We start from the raw sequence: 23,377 nt of genomic DNA on the forward strand, positions 1-23,377 counted from the left end.
TTTGTTTCTAGATTTCTTTTAACAGGACAATACATGTTAAATAGAATTTTAAGCACTAAAAAAAGGTAATTTTAGTTGATTTTTATTGATTTTAATCTGAAATAGGGGCGAGATAGAAATTAAGCAATAATATATTTTTCTCGCAAAAATCTGCTAAAATGATCTTTTGTAACATTAAAAACAAACAAAATTTAATATGCATTGTCCAAACTATTCAGTCTCCAAAAAAAGATAAAACTTGCAAATAAAGAAAAGACTTGAAATAAATTTTAAAAGTCTTATTTGAAATATTTTTCTCTTTCTTACTTTACTAGATTTTAATTTGTAGTTGGTTAGGTTTCTCTCTCTTTCTAGTCCTATTATATTATCATACATTATATTCATTACTAAAAGACATAAATGAGAACAAAATTATTCATTTACAAAGCTGCGTTGAATATTGGAGCTGTGTTAATTTTAAATAGTTTTTGTATTTATGATTGTAGCAAATATTTTGTTTTATTAATTTAATTCACGGTGTGTTCCTGTACGAATAAAGTTGAAGGTAGCATCTACATAGAAAAACAAAACGATAGTTTTTTAAAAAAAAATAGAAACATATTCTGCTTCCCACCCCCACTCCCCCATATATAAAATTTTTTTCCCAAAGTTCTTTTTTTAAGTGGGTGTTACCACCATTCTAAAACAAGTTGAATACCCCAAGATTATAAAAAAAAATTACTGCAGAATAAATTAAAAAGTTGTGGGATTACTCCCCTATTATCAGATTTTGTACCCCCCCCCCCCCCCATGGATATGATGTTTCCTAATACATAAAGATTCCACATGAGAAAGAAATATTACTATGGTTTTTTAAGTAGGAACTACCATCAATTTTCTTAATACAGGGGCACAGCAAAATGTAGATCCTTTTTTTTTTGTAGAAGATATTATATAATTAGGACTAGCTAACAACATATAACATTATTATTATTCTAGAGACAGCTTGCGACAGGCTTGTAAACATTTAGGCTATAAGTTTTTTGCACTACCTTCAAATTGAATTAAGTCATTTTTGGACTATTATAGATTTTGTTAGTTTTGGGTATCTTTTATTTTTTTGACAAAAGCATTTCTTTTTCAAATTATGCTATCGTTCACATATATATTTTCATTCAAGTTCAAATAAACTGTTGGCTTTTTTGGGGTGGGTTGGGGAGGGGGTCAGCCTTGATATTGTCTTGATTCAATAAGGGGTAGTGTTGCTTATTTAAGGGATATTGCACATATCATTAGAAAATATCACCTCACAAAACTGCCTTTTTCAGTATAAAAAACATTGAAAAATATTAAAATATTAAATTATTTAGGTTAAGTCATTATTTTAACAAAAAATGTTAAATCTTAATGTTAAATAAAACTGTAATTTTATTGTAAATAATTAAGTAAGATTATTGTTAAATTCCTACTGCTTGAAAATAAATAAGTTTATTATGTGTTTTATGTTATTATAAAATTTTGGCAAATACAAATATTGTTTAAAATTAAAATTTTTTATTTTACAGCACAGAAATTGTATTTAAAATTACATCGCCAAAATGTTGTACTAAAGAATTTAGGACTGACGTCAAAACAGTCAAAGTATAATATAAGATAGTTTCTTTACTTATATGTGGGAAATATATGGATGTGTTTTTGTGTTTGTGTGTGTGTGTCTCTCTGTGTGTGTGTGTGTGTGTGGAGGGGAATGAATATTTGTAGTGTATTTCTTGTATTAACATTAACATGGCTTAATCTAATTGATTAGTCTGCTCATATACAATATACATGCAGCTGTACATTCACTTCCGCATATGTATCACAGTGTTAAATCATAAAAACCGTGTATTATTACAACAGCACAATCTGCCCAATTGCTTCTACCTCACAGTTAAAAATATTGATTTTCATATTAAGTCTTTTCGCGGAATAAAATGCGGTAATGAAGGAACACAATACGAGTACACACACACGGGGACAAATAGTTGCAAATCAAATGGTCAAGTAAAATGCCTAAAAAATTTTGAGATCCTAAGGATAAGCCAATGGACGATAAATAAATGCAAATACCTAATTGTGATAAACAAAATTACCCCCTCTAGGAATAAAAATTCTTGTTTTATAAGTTTTAATACTGAATGTTTTAACCAACCATTTAAGATTTTTTACAAGCTCGTTCTCAGTGTCCAAACTTTTTTTTTTTAATTTGATTCATAGATTGAGTAATTTTGTTTATCATCATTGGGGATATACATCAATGTATCGTCAATTGAAAAACATTTTTTGATAAGATTAATTCAAATTACTATATTAGATGAAGAACCTTTAAAAAAATGTACTCTCGACAATCAGTTTTTGGAAGGGAGGGGACAATGGCAGATTATTCTACTTACATCCAATAATTTATCTAATAATTAACAAATGATCATATATCAATTTAAATTTCTAGATCTTTTTTTGATAGCTTATCGAAAGCTTTTCTAAAGTCTAAAAATACACATTCTACAATAGCTTTAATAGACTTATAATCTTAACAAATACTTGTAAGAAATCCAGGTAGATATGAACCATTGTTTTTTTTCTCAAAAATCTTTGATAACTATAAAAATATAACGCAATTTATTTTTGAAGATTTTCGTCATAAAATTGAAAGATTTTTTTAATTTTGTAAATTTGTAAAGTGTCAATATTACAGAAACTTAAACCAAACTACTACACTATTAAAATCAAACTAAATTACTATTTTATTAAATTTTGCATGACGCTATGATCAAAATTTTGAAATAAGAGTGATTAATTTATTATTTTTATTTTTTGCTTTTAGTTCAAACTAGAGGTATGGTTAGTTTTAAAAGTACACAAAATGTTTCTTTTTTGTTAGTTTTTTATATCATTAAAATTTGTCATAAAAACTAAACTGCTACTAATTACTATAACTTATTTTGATACACTTTTTAGACGTTTTAATGGCAAATTTAACACAAAAAAGTAAAAAATTTTTCTTTCTTCTAATTTTAACAACAAAAATTGTTATTAGATTAGAGATTTTTATTTAGTACCACAAATAAACACAGCCAATGTATGCTTTCAAATTCAATTTTAACAACATAGTACATTTATAGCATAGCTTCTCTATAATTCATAATGGCTGGACGTCCTTTCATTTAAAAATTAAAGGACATTTGATGACATAACTTTTGTACTTTAAGTCTAATATAATTTTTAAATTTATGATTTTTATCAGTAAAAAATATATTAATATATTTTTTATTTTATATTTCTGTATATTTTTTTCAAATATTTTACCAACATATAAATGTAAATGGTGTTAGACTAGTATCCTTTCCCATATTTTTTGTTTTATTCAACAAATTTTACTCTGTAACAATAAATTTATAAGTATAGATGTGTACGCCAAAACTACCTGCATATTCATCATTGACCCTTTATTTTGCAGGACTTTGTTTGTCCCAAAGTGTTCACAAAGTTGAGAAATCGCAATAGTATGTTACAGTTTTTTAAATACAAAACTGAATGATATAATTTACTGCACTGTTTTTGCATGGCAAAACCAAATACCTACATTTTTTTGTTGTTTCTTAAAGTAAACAAATCTTGAAAAAAAATAATTTTTCTTAAAATGCAAACTTAACTTTATTTCTGCAACATACAGATTTAGAGAAATATTGTCTGTTTCAAATTTTAAATAAAAAGTATTGATAGTTAAAAATAGAAAATTTTTTCTTACTATCTATCTATCTAATTTACTTGAAGATTTGCTACTTATGCATTAACATAGAAAGAAATAACTAGATTACAATATACAAACAGTAAAAGATTTTGTTGCAAAGAAATTTAATTTTTTCCTGTATAATTTCATGAGGATCCAATTTATCTGTGTTAAAATTATGTTCAAATTCTTTTTTTTTAGTTGTATATTATGTTTATACTTTTTTGTTGAAAAACCTTAGAATATTATTTCTCGTATTCATTCGAATCCGGTGGATAGGAACCGGTTCTCATCCATACGAAAAAAACTATGTCTAGCATCGTATTATATCCAGCTTTCTACGAATATAGAAATGTACAATCATAAGATTAAAACTAGTTTTTTTAGCTGGTGACTTCGGCACCTCGGGGCTAAAAAAACTAGTTTTAATCTCATAATTGTACATTCTATATCCGCGGAAAGCCGTTTATAATACGATGCGAGAAATAACTATTAAGATCTTTGAATTGAAAATGTTAGTCAATTATTTATTAGGACAAACGTGATAGTTGTTTCAAAATTTTGTAGTAGAATAGATTTGGATATCTAGTAGTCAAGCTGTTCTTTGATTAACTTGATTTAATATTTGAAAATACAATGGAATTATTTACCCCCCCCCCCCCAACAACACACACACATTTTTACTTTTGCCGACTTTCAAACTTTCCCTCCAATAATTTCTACTCGTAATTTGAGATTTATAGTCTTTCTATGTTAGCTACTAGATATTGCATAGATTGTTATATTCTTTTTACATGTTTTAAATGATTACTCTTTTTTCTTAATTTTATCATAAATCTAATCTAAGGTATAAAGAAATTGTTACATGTTTAGGTGTAAGCTATTATGATGAACACAGTAATAGTGTCTGACTAATTATGACGTAACAAAAAAATTAGCCAATGAGAGGCCACTATTAATTTTACCATTGGTCAATAACGGCCTCTCATTGGCTAATTTTTTTTGTTACGTCATAATCAGTCAGACACTATTACTGTGTTCTATAATGATTATTATCTTAAGCAAAAATACTCTTTAACTTTCGTGTCTGTCGTATTTTTTTTTTATTTTAACAAATTTTTTAATTCCTTATTTTTTTGTCTAAAAATACTTACATACTTTTAAAATACTATCTCTTATTGCTGCGCTGCTTATGAACAACAATAAATAAATAAAAATTTATATATTTTAATATTAAATTGTAATGCTTCCCAATTTATCCCAAGAAAATGAATTAAAATCCCATTGCACACTATTTAGAAAAAAACTGCACTATCCTATTATAACTTTAAGATCCTTGAAAAATAATTTTGTATTACACTGTGAAAAATATTTTCTTATTTATAGCTTTTTTACAATTTTTCAATTCCTTCAAATTATAACTTTAGAAAGTTTAATATACAGATATTTTTTTGCAATTTGTATTAAATGGCACTTTTTTGGAAGTTTGTTTTCTTTGCTAAAGATTTGAATATTTTATTTGATCTGAAGGGAAAAAAATGAAATTTAAAAATTGTAATTACAGTTATGAAATTAATTTTGCAGTGTAGTTTTTTTGAAGGGGAGAGGGAAGGTGGGGAGAGTACATGTAATATTAGAAATTTTGGGTTACATTTAATTAATCTTTCAGCCTTTGCGTTTATGCATTTTTACAAAACATGACGTTAGCCGACAGCCAGAAAAATAGCCATAAAATTGTAATTAGCAACCTTAAGACTTGCAGGGATTTTCTTTATTGAAATTCGTTTTGACTTTGGTTAATTTAGAGAAAAAACCCGTCCTAACCACTTTTTGGCCTAATTTAAATAAAGGATGTTGTTTTTTACAAACATATTAGACCATTGGTTTGTCTTTATGGATATTACATTTAGAGAATCTTAATTTAGAAAGTTTTTAAAGTTAAGGTTTATAAAAAGAAAATTTAAAATTGTTACTTGTATAAAATTGGCTCTTGTGAAATATTTGGAAAAAAATAACTGGCCGATTTATTTAAAACTTTTGGAAGATTTTTGTAAAGATTTTTATTTTCACATTTTACCAGGAACAAGAATCCACCAAGGAGCGGCTGATTAGCGCCGGGGCAGATTATGAAAGACAAGAGGAAAAGTACACTTGTGAAATAGAAAGGCTCCAGGATAAACTTGCTAAGGTAAATGATAAATATAATTAAAATTGGCAATTACTTTATTAGTATACTAGCGGCTTCGCCCCTAGCCTCTAGGGGCTTTGCCTCAAGAGGTGATAAAAAAAATTAAGGCGAAATTCGTTAAAGGACCAAGGAAATCTTCTACAAAACATAAAGGACCAAGGAAATCGAAATCTTCTACAAAACATAAAGGACCAAGGAATTCTTCAGCAAAAAAAAGAAAAAAAAATGGGGGGGGGATTTTTTTGTTTTTTGGGAGGTTGGGGGTGTCCCACCCCCCAAGAAAATAGCTTAACACCACCACAGGACCAATAGGTATATACCCTGAAGAGTAGAATCCGATCGGTTCAGTGGTTACCGAGATCTTAAGGGACTAACAGACAGACGGACAGACGGACAGACAGAAACGTTCTACTTTGTATTATAGATGAATTAATTCAAACAAGTTTAAGTCTTTTAATGTGAAAAAACACACAATTTTTTGGGTTCTTGTTTAAAAAGTTATTTGTCTTTCATTGAAGTATAAGATTATGGTGGTTTCCCTCATGTTGCATTGTGAATCAAAAACAAACTTAATTAAGTTTTGGTTAAGTTCAGGTTAGAAGAGCCGACACCATGGAAACTGTCCCAATTTTGTATAACTTTTGCGGAACATGTTCCAGTTACGTCATATTTTTCTTTCCCGAAAAAGGGAAGTGGGAAAGAAAAAAAGGGAAGGGGGGAAGAAAAAAGAAATGGGAGAAAAGGGGGTTTTCCCCATCTCTTTTGAAGAGATTTTCTTCCCCCCTTCCCTTTTTCGGGAAAGAAAAATATGACGTAACTGGAACATGTTCCGCAAAAGTTATACAACATTGGGACAGTTTCCATGGTGTCGAAGAGCCAGAATTGGGATAATATCCCGTAGTGATTAGGCCCACTGCATCTAGAAATATTTTTTCTCGAGACAGCGCAAAAAAGCACCAAATAAATGACGTCATACAATAAAGTTGTTCAATGAGGGGGGAGTATACATTGTAATTAATCAATAGTAAAATTTATACTCGCCTCTCATTGGTTATTTTATCGTATGACGTCATTTTTGGTGACATTTTGCACTGTCTCATTTTTTTCTTCAAAAAATTATTAATATAAAAAAATTATAAAAAATATCAATATTGGAGGCGTTTCGGTGGTCAATACATAGGTTTGAGTGAAAGGACCAAAAGAGTTGAACTTGACAAGTAAAAAAGGCAGCGTGATCAAATAATGAAAGCAACCCTTTTAAAATCAGGCACAGAGCCAGTATGACCAGATGAAAGAAGATAAGGAGCGCCAGGAGCTGGATCAACTCAAACTAGAGCGAGAAGTTGGACAGTTGCAATACCAGGTGGGTGCATATTATAATCTTTACCCTAAAAGTCATCTAAACTCATTTTGTTGAAATGGCATCATAGTATAAATAATCGTTTGTATCCAAAATGGTTCAAAATTGATAAAAAAAATATATATGTATTTTTTGTCATTTTTAAACCTAGCTGCCTGAATGCATTTTTATACGCTTGTAGAGATATTTCTAGAGCCTTATAAATATTCTAGTATAAGTTTATTTAAGCTAATTTGAGATGATAACAAATATACATAATAAATATTTTTTATGCATTGATAAAAATGAAAGCTATACGTGCAAATATCAATTAGTAATCCCATTAAATATCCATACTAAAAATTTTTGTCTTTGAAATAATTTACACGATAGATTAATGTTTTTTACGAGGTATGTAAAGACAAAATATTTCCTTTTTATTGGAGGAAGATAAATTTATCTTCAATTACCTCTTCTTGTATCCCTGTCTAATTAAAATTTTAAATAATCTTGCACTAGAATAATGAAAAAGCGCCACCTTTGTAGATATAAATTCAAATGATACTTCATAAAGTACGCGCGGGGGCTGACAGATAATGTTAGGGATGCTAATCATTTTATAACAGAGAAAGTATTGCAAAAAATATATTAGAACCATAAAGATAAAGTTTCAACCAAACTAAAGAATAATGCAGCCAAAAAAATTATTATATGCCAATTTACTGTATCATAATTTTTTGTCTATATTTTGGAGTACTTTTTTCTGTTATCAAAAAAGGTTTTAAAAAATCACTAAAACCTTTAGTTAATATCATAGACTCCTTACTTTTAAGAAAAATAGGTATAAGAAATCCTAAGTTTATATATGTTTGCATGCTATTGCTTTAATTAAAATTGGGGAAATGATAATGGGTTTAAAAATACTAGAACAGTGCAGTAAAAAATATAGTTTTATATTCACGTTTAATCATTAGAGGGTTCTAAAATGTCAATTAAATTTTTTTCTGCTCTGCTCTACCTATTTTTTCTTTGTTGATAAGAAAAAATGTTAATGTCATATGATATTGATTTTGTCCCTGAAAGGTTTCGTGATTTTTTTGGTTAGTTTGTGACACTTTGATTTCAGCAAAGCCTTTGATAGGATACAATATTAAAAAGAAAGAAAAGATTAAAATTTTACTTATTCATGATGAAAGTACATTATGAAAAATATTTAGCAACTCAATGTTTGATAGACCTAACCTGTAAAAGTTTAAGATAGATTATAAAATTTAGATAAATGTTGTAATTAAAATTTATACCAATTAATGACGAAATCATTCTTTTTTTTTTTAATAGAATAGAAGAAAAGAAAAGATACATTAAATTTACATTTTTTATTATACAAACATATTTAATTTTTTTTTAAATTAACAATAACAATGATATCTAAATTTGCATAATTTCGTCATCAAATGGAAAAAAATTCCTTTAAAATATCCAAAAACCCTTCCAACCAAAAAAAAATGACAAAAAAAATATTTTTTTTAGCTCGCTGAAGAAAAACGTGAAGCCCGGGAAAGAGAAAGGAATGTTTAATAAAGAAATATTATTTTCTTCTAAACTCTTTCACATAAACACTCCCCCCTTCTCTCTTTTTCCTCTTTTTTTTATCTTGTTTTTATTGATTGTGCTGCTCTATAATTTACTTTATATGTTTCAGGACCATATTTATACTTTTTGTCTTTTATTTAATGTTTTCACAAGAGCAATTTGTATTCAAAGTAGTTCAGCAATAGAATCTGGAATTTTGACATATTATTTAAAAAAAACACTGAATTTTGTTAAATACAGTGTTTTTTTTTATGAGCACTTTTTTGAAAGCAATTTTACCCCACTTATAGTTATCAGAATTTAATGATTAATGGCTTATTTTCTTCGTTTTTTAAGGGAAATTATGAAACAACAAAAAAAATTACAGTTTTTGTTGAAAAAGTACAGTAAAGTTGAAAATTAAAAACTTAGGTGTCAACATATAAAAATGGTTTTAGCGCATTTTTCTTAAAAAAATGGATTTTCTGTAGTCGACTTTGGGGGGCCAGTACTCCCTCCCTGGTTGAGATATGACCTTCAAACTTTGATATGTTCTAGTACATGTCCCTAATAGTATCTGTATACATTTTTAGCTCTATATCTCAACTTTGAAGTGTTTAGCAGCCATTCTTGCAAAAGGTTGATTATTTGAGCATAAGAAAAATGCGCTAAAACCATTTTTAGATGTTGATACCTAAGTTTTTAATTTTCAACTTTACTGTACTTTTTCAACAAAAACTGTAATTTTTTTTGTTGTTTCATAATTTCCCTTAAAAAACGAAGAAAATAAGCCATTAATCATTAAATTCTGATAACTATAAGTGGGGTAAAATTGCTTTCAAAAAAGTGCTCATAAAAAAAACACACTGTAGTTTATTTCAACACTTATTGGTAACCATTTGATTTTTTAAAATTTGTCAACAAATAAAGAACTCTAATTATCCTTTAACTTATTTTATTTTTAAGACGGCTGGACATATATCTGTTATAGAGCATCTGCGCTACTATACTAAGGCATAAAAATTAAAGATAGTTTCTCAAGATATTTGAGAAACAGTTCATAATTTTAAAGACACATTTAGCTACGCTGTAATAGACGTTGTTACTCCTTGTTTCCTTGAAATTTGCCCCCTCCAACCCATAAATACAGAAGAACTTGACTTTTCTGCTATATAAAGAATAATCAAATTCCTCAGACAAACTTTTTATATTAAATTAAATTTTCTAGCCCCAGTTGAGAATTTTTTTTTGCTAAGTTTGCTAATTTATTACAACTTTTTTCTTTCTCATCATCTCTTATATATATTCTACATATATAATACATAGTAATTCTTATTCAAACATAATATGCTAAATAACACACAAATAGATGCTTGGTAGATTTTTTAAAAATGCAAAAATGCATAAAAAACATATTTTTTATTAAATTCTAAAATTTTTTTGTATAAAATTTTATCTGAGTTTGTTATGATTTACATATATAGGCTAGTTTTATATTTTATAAAGTACAACAGTTAGGGAGTTGAATCCATTTTTATAGAAGCAGAAATATAATCTATGATTATGGTTTGGACTCTCTAAAACTGTAATCTACCTTTCCACTTTCCCCTCTCTTGGTGAAGATATCTTCAACGCCGATACTATTTTTGAAATTTAAGATTCCACTTTTGCCTCTCTTGGTGAAGATATCTCCAACAAGAGAGACAAAAGTGGAATCTTATATTTCAAAAATCGTATCGGCGTTGAAGATATCTTTACCAAGAGAGGGGAAAGTGGAAGGGTAGATTACAGTTTTAGAGGGTCCAAACCATAATCATAGATTATATTTCTGCTTCTATAAAAATGGATTCAACTCCCTAACTGTACAATTATAATAAAGTATTAAGTCTTTTTGAATGGTAAGTCTACAAAAAAATTTAAATTTTCTCTTAATACATTAGCAAATTATTTACCCTGAAAAAGTTTTTTAATAATATTTGCTGCGTTTTGGCAAAAATGACAAGACTAAAATTGTATTTCACTTTTTTTAGTTTTCCATCCAATTTTCAAATTTCAATTTTTTAGTACTTCAGTTATTACCCACTTCAATGTGTGAAAAAATCAGTTTAAGCTTTTGTTGTAAGTGGAGCCCCGCAGGGTTATGGCATCTGCAAGGGTTTTACCCGCTTACAATAAGAAATTGTCTCACTATACCTTCCACCCCCCCCGCCCTCAAAAAAATCTTTATTAAACTGCTTGGGACCTTAAGACATCCGAGCAGCGGTCTGAGGGCGTCCAGCGCGGGACACGACCGCCCCTCATCCGCGCACGACCACCTGCCCCGGGACGGAGCACACTCCCGGGATGGCTCTGCCAGCCGTCACCTGGACGAACTACAATTGAGGCTTGACAAGGTGAGTTATAGAAAAGTTTCCCGCTTTTTTTTGAGAAAGCAAGGAAACTTGATATTTATAGAACAAAATCCACATTTTTTGTCATTGTAAATATGTTTCTAAATAAGTAAGTGTGGGGATATGAATTCTAAAATCAAAATAAAGTCTCTGACATGCAAATAAGTTCTTTCATTCTAAATTACAGTGCATAATTACTAATATCAAATGTTGAATTTAATATAATTTTTTGTCCTGGCTTACATTTTGTTTATTAGAATACTTGTCGTTTTATATTTACAAAAAAATATCTCAAATAAGCATTAGGTTTATAGAAACAATACAGTATTATGTATATTTTTTCTACATTTATATATTATTAAAATACAGCAATACATTTAATTAAAATATTTATACAAAATCAAAAACATTCACCCTGTCCGTTAATATTATTATTATTTTTAAAAATTGCGCCTCGAAGTTTCTATTATGATTGTTCTTGTTTTATACACAGAAGAAACTGTATCAATTGCACACACTGCTATTGATAAATGGGTTTATACATCTCAAATTGATATTCCTAAAGAATACACTGTTAATGTGGACTTCGCTATACCAAAGATTTTATGTTGATTTTAGACTAAAAGTTTAAGATATTTGTTTTTTTTTTGAAAAGGGTTAAAATGAGTAGGTGCTGTTAAATAACAGATATATATATAACATTGTTTAATACCAATTACATTCAAAGTGTCCAATTACATATTTCTTTTGATATATAAAATTTTCACCCCAACCATAATATAAATCCATTGGCTTATAAATATTGGTGAAAAAATAAAAAGATAAAAACACGTTTAACGTCGGAATTATATCCTTATAGTGTAATGATAGGTTCTGATCATTATTATACTCACAGATTAATGAATAAGACATTAAACAAAAGAAATAGTTGCATGAAGTGCATTTCAGAAAATGATTTCAAGCATAAGTTACAAGTATAGAGGAATAGGAAACTGTCCCAATTTTGTATAACTTTTACGGAACAAGTTCCAATTACGTCATATCTTTCTTTCCCGAAAAAGGGAGGGGGGGAAGAAAATCTCTTCAAAAGAGATGGGGAAAACCCCCTTTTCTCCCATCTCTTTTTTCTTCCCCCCTTCCCTTTTTTTTCTTTCCCCCTTCTCTTTTTCGGGAAAGAAAAATATGACGTAATTGGAACTTAAGTTCCGTAAAAGTTATACAAAATTGGGACAGTTTCCTATTCCTCACAAGTATACCAACAAACATATATAATTTTGTATTACAATAAACAACAATCAATTAGACATCACTATTAAGATATATAAGTTTTCCCGGAATTTTAATGTTAGGGGGAGATTTGGAATCTGCATCAAATTTTAAGGATTTTTTATAAAATTCGTTTTTTGTATAATTCTTTATCTAAAAGCGGAAATGCATTTTAAGTTAATTAATTTTGACCAATAGGATAGGTGGATTTTAAACTACCTGCGCTCTAATTGGTTGAATGATGTACGCCATCCAATCAGAGCGCAGATTTTTTTAAATCCACCAATCACAGATGCCAAAATTGATTAACTTACATTGCATTTCCGCTTTTAGATAAAGAATTATAGAAAAAACGAATTTTATAAAAAATCCTCAAAATTTGATGCAGATTTCAAATCTCCCCCTAACTTTAAAATTCCGGAAAACTTATATATCTTAATCACTATATCAACCGTCCTGCTGTTTTTTGTGAAAATAAGTCAGCTATATAAATTGCATATATCAAAAGAATAGATTTTTCTAGACTTGATATTTTTAAAACTACATGGTAAAAAATTGAAATTCTTTCAAATATATGCTCTATAAATGTTGTTTAATCCATTGAACGGGAAAAAATATGCAGTTCACTTAAATGCATTTCGTGCAACTACCCCTTTAATTATTTATAACCTCCCCAAAATAGTTATAAAACATCCAATTACCTATACAAAGCTTCTGTGTAAAGGGTAAGCAGTTAGCAAGATATTTCGTTAAACACAGACTATCAGACAAACAAACATCCTGTTACTTTTACATACGGATTTATAATTTCAGAGCAACATTGAGTTGAAGAGACTGGTGGAGGACAATGAACGATTGGAGGTGGATTGCAGAAAATTCAGAAATCAAGTTGAACATTCTAGGTAATTAGAGTTAATTAGATGTATAATGTTTGATTTAAATGTCAAAATATTGTTTGGCTTTTTATTGACAAAGGCTTGGCGGCCGCATTTATCCCGGCTTTTTAGCGGATATGTTCGTCTGCAACCAAGCCGCCATTTTACAACATTTATAAGAATACGCTGCTGCAGGCAAGTTTATATTTTGCAACAGTTTGCAGCTTACTATAATATGTACATGCCAATAAATCAGTTGCGATGCTGGAACCCCCCCCCCCCCCCCCACCACCCTTTCAACTGAAATCGAGGGGAGGTGGGGGTTTTTATGGAGTAAAAAAAACGATAGGGGTGTTATTTTAGAGTTAGAGTGGGTGAATAATACACCCCCCTAGGTTTAGATATATTTACATATCGCCCTTAGTTTTAAGGGGGTGTGACTTTTAAACCTTGATACCTTCCTTGGATGTTTTAGGGGATGTAACATGGGGGTGTAGACCCTTGTCTAGGTAGGTGTAGGGGGGTAGAACACCTAGGGGGGGGTGTATATATTTACTTTATGCACGCCTATTCAATAAAACATTTAAATATGTTAAAAAGTTATAAGGGAAGGAAAAGTGAATGTTTAAATTTAGCTAGAAATCTTATTTTAGAATACGCCGAACCTTTCAAGATTTTACAACTTTTCTTTGAACATTATATTTACCAAAAAGTGAAACTATAAATCTTTAGAAAAGTTCAACAAACATGTATTGTTTTTTACCTTTTTTCACCGACTATTTTTTATTTATTTACCGTTTGTCTATCCCCCTTTTTTTTTAAAGATACCCATTATACAACCGTCAATCTGTCGGTCATGCTATAAAAGATATTTCTATGCGACATGTACAGGTTTCGTGATTTTCTTACTTTCTCAATATTTATATTATCTCTTTTTTTATGATAACTGACTATCTGCTCTATTTGTGATTTTTTTTGCTTCGTTACTTATGGATTTTGTCATCCTTGTTCAATTAATCCATGCAATTTTTCCTAAAATGTCTTATTTTGCAGATCACTATTGGACCAAGCGTACGAGAATGAGGCCAAGAGCAAAACAGATTTGGATCAGAGCAAACGAGAGCTCATCAGAATACAGGTAGGAAGAGACAACGGCATCATTCTGCATACAACCAACCCCTTTAATGCACGAACTTTTACTGTAAGTCATAACAAAAAATCTTTTACCTTAAAGCATTTATTGCAAGTACTGTTATTCTTATGATTTATTGTCATCGATTATGACGCTTTCTAAAAGTTATCTTTCTCTTGGGGTAGTTTTGGCTATTTTACTGACCGCCAGCGGGTGTAACCGCTAGTAACTATTAAACATTATCTAATTAGTAACACACAGACAGGCATTGCATTATTTTTTTGTGCAGGATCGTTTGGAACAAACCGAAGCCGAGCTGAGACAACTAAGAATAGAAAAAGACAAATTTTCTTCGGAGTTTAGGTAAAGTAAAATTTCATTAACAATAAATTCATATTTCTAATATGCTAATGCTAGGAGATTATATTTGATGCCTAAGTTTTGTTTAAATGTTATTACAAATGATTTTTTTAGGCAAATGTTTTAAACTTTTCTCTCTAAGTGCCATTCTCTTTACCTTTAACCTAACTTATCTTTAAAATTGCCTAAAACTTGAAATTTAAAGGCCCGTTTAAGAGATCTTTTACACTATTTTTCATCATATGATTGTCGAAAAGTACTCTAACTCATAAATATATATATATTTTTTGTTGTTTTTTTTAATAAGAATGTTACATTGTTTTAACCATTAGTATCTTGATAAATTTACAATTGCATTTATTCAAAGCAACGTTTTTAAAAAATATTTGATAACATTTCAATACCTAATTTTCAATTGTATTAAAATATTTGGTACGTATCCCACCCACCCCCTTCCTAACCGTTGATTTTCTTTTTTAATTAAAAAAGGGGGGTAGTTTTTTTCCTGTGCAATTACCCTTTCTATAGATTAAAATTGTTGGTTGAAAAGATTGAACACTGATAGTTTGAAAGAACCAATCAAGAAAAAGTACTCAAGTTCTTAACTCAACCTAAAATTTTATATTGTATGGCTGTTTTGTAAAAACATATATGTTAGATTTGCACTTTTGATGCAGTTTTAACAGCAAATGCAAGATTATTGTGTTCATATAAAGTAGCTAAAAAATCTTCGAAGAAAATTTTGTTCTAAAGAACAAATAGTTGATTGTGGATAGATACATTATCTACATCTAGCATAGCAATACAATTTTAAATTAAGTTTGGTCATCATTGTCTATAAATCACAAAGTTCCCTTTGCATTATTTTTTGGCTGTTTCATAAGATATTCTAAGATTAGAACATTAGTTTTGGAGAGCTTTGCTATTGGGGAAAGGGGGATTCTCTTCACCACTCCCCAATACCACCCCCCCCCCCCTCCCACATCATAACACTTACTTTATTTCATTGCTATTAGAGTAAACTTCTTACCTCTAGGAAATCCTTTAAATTTGGTTCTCATATTTCAGAAAAAAAATACTATTGGATGTAGGGAGAGAGGCAAGTTTTACATACACGGTCTTTTATTCGTTGGCTATAAAACCTTGGATAGTTTTATCAAATGGTTGTTTCAAACAGGCAGTGTTTGAACTTTTCAAATAATAATTTTAATCCAGAGCATGGTTAACTTTAATTTAATTTTATCATTGGGTAGTTACATCAATTTATCATTAATTATTTTTTCGCTTATTGTCTTATCCCTTAAGATCCCTGACGTCCTTTTATTCCCTGAATGTTAAATCTTAAATATTTTGTTAGCATATTTAAATTATTCTTGGCAGCTATAATTTCTTCCTTTAGCTTATCCCTAATTTTCATAGCATATTAATATTGAAAAAAATCCAATTAGTTCTAAAGAACTGGTTTTGTTTGGTCAATGGTTTATTGGTCTAATATTTTCTTTGCATTTGCAGAAACATTATATATTCAACTTTAGGTGTGCAATCGCTCCCGCATTTATTTTACATTATCAAAAAATCAGAAAAAATTTCTACATCAGCACTAAGTTTTCCTTTCTCTATGCCTCACTCACTCTTCGTTTAACACTAATTCTAATTTATTTAGCTACGAGCGCATGAGCCCATAAAGGAGCCCTTAAAGATGTAGAGAAAGCCTAAACCATATCAATTGAATAGCCAAAAACCATCCCGAACGCTATGTGAAGTTTCCTTAATATGAAAAAAACTCTTTGAGAACTTAATCGGTTCAGTACTTATCTAGATATTAACCTATAGACAAAAAAACTTACTACTATTGATATATAATTTTGGCGGGGTTATAAAAAATTCGGAAGTGAATGATAACCACCACTTTACACATTGCAACGTTGATACAGGAATAGAGTAATGGATAATACACTTTCATCCCAGTCTTAGATTATGATTAGAGAGTCCTGTATGGTAAAGGACTCATAAAGATAGGATCCCAAAGGTTTAAACTTCCATGTGTAAGCTAGAAAAATATTTTTGATACACAAATGCATATTTTTCATATGATAGATATTATTATATTTCCATATCCCTATATCCCTGACAAAACACCCTTGGCCTTCAAGATCAAAGCTAAAGGAATTATAAAGCTAACCCCCATTAGTTAGTAATTCATAACAAGTTTGGTAAATATTTCCATTATAGATTTGCCCTTAGAAGGATTTTAGCTATCTTTAACCAAAATTTAAGTCTTTAGAGGGTTGTTTTAATAATATTACGCGTAAAAAAAAATAATCTTTGAAATTACTGAGCTTTTCAAGGAAGCTGATAGGAGTCATACCTACTTGAGATGTAGTTACAGCAAATTCTTATTAATATGTTTTGCAAGTTTTAAAAAAAATCTACAAAAAAAAAGAAAAATCCACGAATTAGAATTATTATTATTTAAACATCTATAAATTCCTGAGTTCATTTGCTTTCATTTGTAAATTCATTAGATTTTGATCAGCTTTTGCACAAATTGCCTGGGAATCCAGGGGTATACCAGGATAGTACAATGGTGTATAAATTAATCTTCACCCCAAATTATTAATAGCCTATAAAATTTACCCCAGCAAAGCTTTATGCTAAGAAATTCAACTTCTATATCTATCTCTTACCCTTATAATTTACAGTCCAAGTGTAATGGTTCCTCCTTCCCTAAGACTGTCGGACAGTTAAAACTTATAGAGTTGCTACATTACTTTTTTAAAATGTGCTGAATGTTTCTTTAATTGAAATTAAACTCAAGTTGTCTGTGTGTCTTGGAAGTGAAAAGTTTTTTCAAAGACATTTTTCACCTTCCTACTTTTTAACCATTGTTGTAGAGTTTTTTTGTTGTTGGACTATTGACCAATGATTGTCAATACTTGGTTGTTTAAATTGTCGATCTTCGTTTTTATGGATGATGTTATTTTTACAAAGATATTTTTTCTATTTACTATTGTATATTTTCAAGAACAATTTTCCTATTCCAAGTCTATTTAATTTCCAAATAAACTTTGTTTTCTTAGATCTCTCATTTAAAGTTGTATCAAAACTTGTTTTCAAAACAATTAGTTTTTATTCTTTTGGAAAATTGTATCTTTTTACATCTCTTTTATAAATTTTATTTGAAATTATATCTATTATTTAATTAAAGCTCTTGAGAATTGTTTTATTAACCTTTCCTAATAATAATAATTTTTTTTTGTAATTACAATGACATTTAAACTAAACTAAAATATCAAATATAATCTCTTAGCTTTTTTTTTTTTTTTTTTACAAAAAAAGGATATTCAAATTTGTTAGTGATGCTATTCTATAATTGATTGTGTCTGGCCGCAATTCTATTAGTCTGTCTTTTCAATATCTCTCTCTCTCTCTCTCTCGCATATACACACACAAATCCTGCACCATACCTGGACTTTGTGGCGCCCGCATCTGATTTATATCTTCACAGTTCTATTATTAGTTCGAAGAGCAAGTGCGCCGAGTCTGACCTGGACAAGCTGCACCTGGAGATCAGCCAGCTCACCACTGAGAGAGATCAGCTGGTCAGACAGCTGGAGAAGTCACAGGATATGCTTCTCTCCTTCCAACAGGTAGCTAGCTAGCTAGATAGATAGTTGGATAGATTGACAGTTAGATTGATAGAATACCAGATAGATGTAAAGTAAAACAGCTGGAGAAGTCACAGGATATGCTTCTATTCTTCCAACAGGTAGCTAGATAGATAGATAGTTGGATGGATAGATAGTTAGATTGATGAATACCATATAGATTTAATATAGTTTAACAGCTAGATAAATCACAGGATATCCTTCTATCCTTCCAATAGATATTTAGATAGACAGATAGATAAATATGTATGTAGATACATAGAGACCTCAGGATATGCTTCTTTTCTTTACGTGAATAGATGGATAGATAGATAGATAGTTAGATAGATAGACTCAATGGACAAACAGACAGTTAATTAAGAAAAATGTAGACTTCTTAAATTGCTTAATTTAGGACCAATTTATGTATAAGTATAGATGTATGTAATTCCACACAACTACCTCCATCAAATAGCAAACACCCTTTAGCCATAAGATGAAAATGAATTTCATTAAGCTTTGCTTTCTGAATAAAGTTGTTAGAAGCTTTTGTGTGTAATTTTCATTGTTTGCTATGTTTTCTTTGAAAGGTTATAACTTACCAGCAAATTTTTATGCCATATTTGATTATTAAAGGTTTGATTTCATGAAAAAATCAAACCATCAAACATATTTTAAACCATGTAAACGCATATTTATTTTAGGACCTTAACATCACTGAATCTGAGTTGAAGCGCGCTAACGAGGAGAACCGCCGGCTGCGCGAGGACACGACCCTTGCACCCGACAAGACCCTGCTGGACAGCAAGGAGAAACACATCAAGAAGCTGGCGGAGAAGATAAAGGGACTCGAGCTAGAACAGGATAATATTGCTCAGGTTTGTTTAACTAGTAGCTGCGTTCCTTCCATTTATAGGCTTTTGTAGGGGAGAGGACGTATATATAAATTAGCTTAAAATTATCTCAAGATTTAATTAAAAAGATAAAATAACCTGATGTTGAGCTTTTCTAAAAAAAGAATACAATAGGCTTAGTGGTTTGTGAGATATTAACCGACAAACAAACAAATTGTATTTTTGACAATCAGAAATGTAATACAATCTGTCTCAATCATAATTAGATAACGAAGCTTATCTACAATGAAGTTTGGCCCGTACGCCCGCAAAGAATCTATGATCTTTTTAGTGTTTAATTGTATGGTGAATCCTGTTTTAGGATGGTACATTTTAAATGCTTTATTTCTATAGTCCTTTTTAAAAAGTCCGATGTCCGTTTTAAACATGTCTATGTATATATCTTTACAATTATTAATTTTTAAAATTCCAGGAGAAAGAGAAGGAGAAAAAGAAGGCAGAAAAGTTGGAATCTGAGAAGACTAACTGGAGGACAAAAATGGACCAATTAGAGGCTGACCTCAAGCATGCACTCAAGATGGCCGACTCTCAGGTATAAAAATTGACCAATTAGAGACTGTTCTCAAGCATGCACTTAAGATGGCCGACTCTCAGGTAAAAAAATGGACCAATAAAAAAAGATGACCCGAAGCATGCTCCTAAGATGGCCGACTCTCAGGTATAAAAATTGACCAATTGGAGGCAGACCTCAAGCATGCACTCAAAATGGCCGACTCACAGGTATAAAAATTTACTAACTAAAGGTTGACCTCAAGTTTGCACTAAAGATGGCCGACTCTCAGTTATAAAAATGGACCAATTAGAGGCTGATGTCAAACATGCACTCAAGATGGCCTACTCTCAGTTATAAAAATGGATCAATTTTAGGCAGTGAAGCCCGAAAATCGGACACTAGGACAAACGAACATTAATAAGATTATAGAGACGCTTCGCATCTGACATGGAACCTTATTCTCTTGGAATCATTATCCAAAACTCATAATTACATCATATTAAATTGTACAGACTTCACACCTCCTTTCTTATTTTAGGAGAATTTGAGTAAGGATGTAGCAATGTACAACAAAGAAATCCAGAGGCTAACCAAGGAGAGAGATACTGCCAATACTGAGAGGGATGTCAGGTAGACTGCATAGATAGATATATAGTTGGATAGATAGATAGATAGACAGACAGAGGCTAACCAAGGAGAGAGATACTGCCAATACTGAGAGGGATGTCAGGTAGACTGCATAGATGGATAAAGAGTCTGAATAGTAGAGAAATAGTCATACAAATAAAGAGACACAGAGACATACAGATTGTAGAAAGACAGAAAGACAAGTTAGATAGAAAGCAATAAATAGATAGAAGACAGATAGGTAGGTAGGTAAATACATTTATATATAGAAATATGTGATAGATTGACTTTAGTGTGCTTATGACATACAATATAGCATTTAAATGAACATATTTGGCATGTACATGAGTTTTTATCATCAGGGTCCTAACATGATTCATAACCGGAGCTGATTATTACCCAACCTAGACATGAGTATGGCAGGTGTCTTACTAATTTATTCTAATGACTTGATCATGATAGTAAGTCGTGAAGACTCGAACCGTCTACCCTATGAACATGAGTGAGCAATCTTTCCACTATCACTTTCTAAGATAAATAGATAATTAGATAAATTAAGAGATATTTTTATTTAGTAAACATGAGCTAAACAGAATAGAGAAAGAATTGAAGACAGTGAAGGAAGATCTAACAAAGAACAAGGAGGAACTTACAACAGCCAAGGCTGATCTAGCTAAATTAAAACAGGTCACTTTCTCTCTTTTTTTAGTTGTGCGCCTACTCAAGTGCCTGGTCTTTTTTTGGCCCATTGACTGATACAAAGATCTGATTGCTTAAATAGCCTTGATGTTAGAAAGTGATCTGAATTTTTCCATTGCTTTATTGTTTTAAATAGTCCTAGAACTATGCCCCTAGGTCTCTAGGGGCGCTTGAGGTGTTTAGGGGGGGGGGGGGTATAAATGAAATTTTTAGTTTTTTTCTTTCTTGGGATAGTGCTAACCCCCCCCTCCTAAAATAGTTATACACCTTCCCAGGATCTATGAGAAGTTGAATTGTAAAGGAGAATCATATCGGTTAAGCGGTTAGCATATGCTTCGGTACAGACACACTGACATACAGACAGACACAGACAGAGATAGACATCCCGTTACTTTTATGTAAGGCTGAGGAAACTAAGAAAATGTTATAGGATTTTACCCATCATGAATATAGTCTCGTAGTGATATGATAAAAGAGAAACTTTAACTTTTGCTTATTTAGGAGAAGGAGAAGATGTCCAGCGGCCTGGAGAAGGGTCAGAAGGAAATCCTGGAGTCCAAGGAGCAGGAGATCAAGAAACTAACAGCTAAAGTTGAGTCTCTGGAAACTGACGTAGAGAAACTTATGTTCGAAAAGGCTGCTCTTGAAAAGGTAAATTGATCGCTAGATTAGTAGATTGATTTAGAGATAAATTGATTGATAGGTATAAATTGATGGAGAGATTGGTTGATTAGTAAATAGATTGATAAGTAGATTAATAGATAGATTGATGGATAGCAGATTTAGTTTATTATGTTTAATATTACTATTTTCTTATTCTTTTTAAAATATTTTTAACTCTTTTTCACAACAATTGTTGTTAGTTTGTTATTGGCGCGCAAATATGAAAATAATTGCCCACACTTTAATAAAAATCTTCCTTTTTGTGCACTTAAACCTTAACATTGACAAAGTTTGAAATCAAATTTTATTTTGAAGCCTGTTCTATAAATTGAATAGTACAGGATCCCCATAATTCCATAAGTGGGCCAAACTTAACCTCCCTCCTAAGAGGAGTAGAAAAAGAATTATATAACTATAGTAAGAACTTGTTCGGTTGGCGATATATTAACGGAAAAAATGACTTTATACTTTACATGATTGGATTGGTTTTTTTTTTCCCGACGTAAATATCCAGGTACATAAACTTAATGCATGGGGGGGGGGGGGTGATATGTGTTCTATTATCGATTTAAGGGAAATTGTCAATTGAATTATGTAAGATGAAACTTTCTGACATTGAGAGGGGTGCAAACAAAATTATTAAAATTAGAATGTTCAAAAAAAAAATTGAAGTCAAAGCAAAATAAAAAAAACATAGTATTCTAAAGAATATCAAATGATAGAGAAAAAATTATTGAACTTTGTCAAAAATAGATACCTAAATACTTAAATGTCTTAATCAATAGTCTAGATAAACAAATTTGGCTCTGCTATTTGGAGAATCTTCCTACTGGTCCTCTTAGAGTTTAGAGCTATATCTTAGGAATACTGTGAAAAAAGAAATTATAGAATTTTTTATTTTTATATTTTTTTGTATTTGAAAAACGCTTTAATATACATATAAGCTTAGCCATTTCTCTCTACCTAACCACACTGATATCTTTCTCTACTTTCTCCTCTTTTCTCTCCCTCCCTCTTCTCCCTCTTCTCTCTCTCTCTCTCTCTCTTTCTCTCTCTCTCTCTCTCTCTCTCTCTCTCTCTCTCTCTCTCTCTCTCTCTCTCTCTCTCTCTCTCTCTCTCTTTCTCTCTCTCCCTCTCTTTCGCTCTCTTTGAAACCTCTATCTTTCAGCACCACTCAAAATTATGCACTTTCAAATTTCAAAAGGGAAAAGCTCCAACAAGGATGATTACATCCAAAACATAAATCTCCTTTTAATGACCATCATTGCCTAGTTATTAATAAGATGTTCGGATAAACATAGTTTAATCTAAAAGCTTTGTGTCAACCCCTTGAGAGTGGCCAAGGCTGACATAGTACCTACACGTTGAAAATGCAAATTTGACGCACATTATAAGTCGACATGATACCAATATTAAACATACAATCTTCCGCTATATTTATACTGCTATATTTATACTGCTATA

General features: G+C 30.5%; 1 protein-coding gene across 31 annotated transcripts in view; it reads left to right on the forward strand.

The window, feature by feature from the left end:
• brp (ELKS/RAB6-interacting/CAST family member bruchpilot) overlaps positions 1 to 23,377 on the forward strand; it is a 144,722-nt gene that overhangs the window by 100,625 nt on the left and 20,720 nt on the right. For all 31 annotated transcript variants that reach the window (XM_080148283.1, XM_080148266.1, XM_080148271.1 and 28 more), the window contains 13 exons: positions 5,829 to 5,936; positions 7,204 to 7,299; positions 8,806 to 8,840; positions 11,093 to 11,240; positions 13,317 to 13,405; positions 14,432 to 14,516; positions 14,800 to 14,873; positions 18,391 to 18,520; positions 19,222 to 19,395; positions 19,844 to 19,963; positions 20,463 to 20,554; positions 21,127 to 21,238; positions 21,752 to 21,901. In XM_080148283.1, coding sequence (XP_080004409.1) covers positions 5,829 to 5,936; positions 7,204 to 7,299; positions 8,806 to 8,840; positions 11,093 to 11,240; positions 13,317 to 13,405; positions 14,432 to 14,516; positions 14,800 to 14,873; positions 18,391 to 18,520; positions 19,222 to 19,395; positions 19,844 to 19,963; positions 20,463 to 20,554; positions 21,127 to 21,238; positions 21,752 to 21,901 — 1,413 coding nt within the window. The remainder of the gene's footprint in view (positions 1 to 5,828; positions 5,937 to 7,203; positions 7,300 to 8,805; positions 8,841 to 11,092; positions 11,241 to 13,316; positions 13,406 to 14,431; positions 14,517 to 14,799; positions 14,874 to 18,390; positions 18,521 to 19,221; positions 19,396 to 19,843; positions 19,964 to 20,462; positions 20,555 to 21,126; positions 21,239 to 21,751; positions 21,902 to 23,377) is intronic.

Source organism: Acartia tonsa, chromosome 14 (genome assembly GCF_053477335.1).
Source record: "Acartia tonsa isolate MP-2025a chromosome 14, ASM5347733v1, whole genome shotgun sequence".
NCBI classification, from domain to species: Eukaryota; Metazoa; Arthropoda; class Copepoda; order Calanoida; family Acartiidae; genus Acartia; species Acartia tonsa.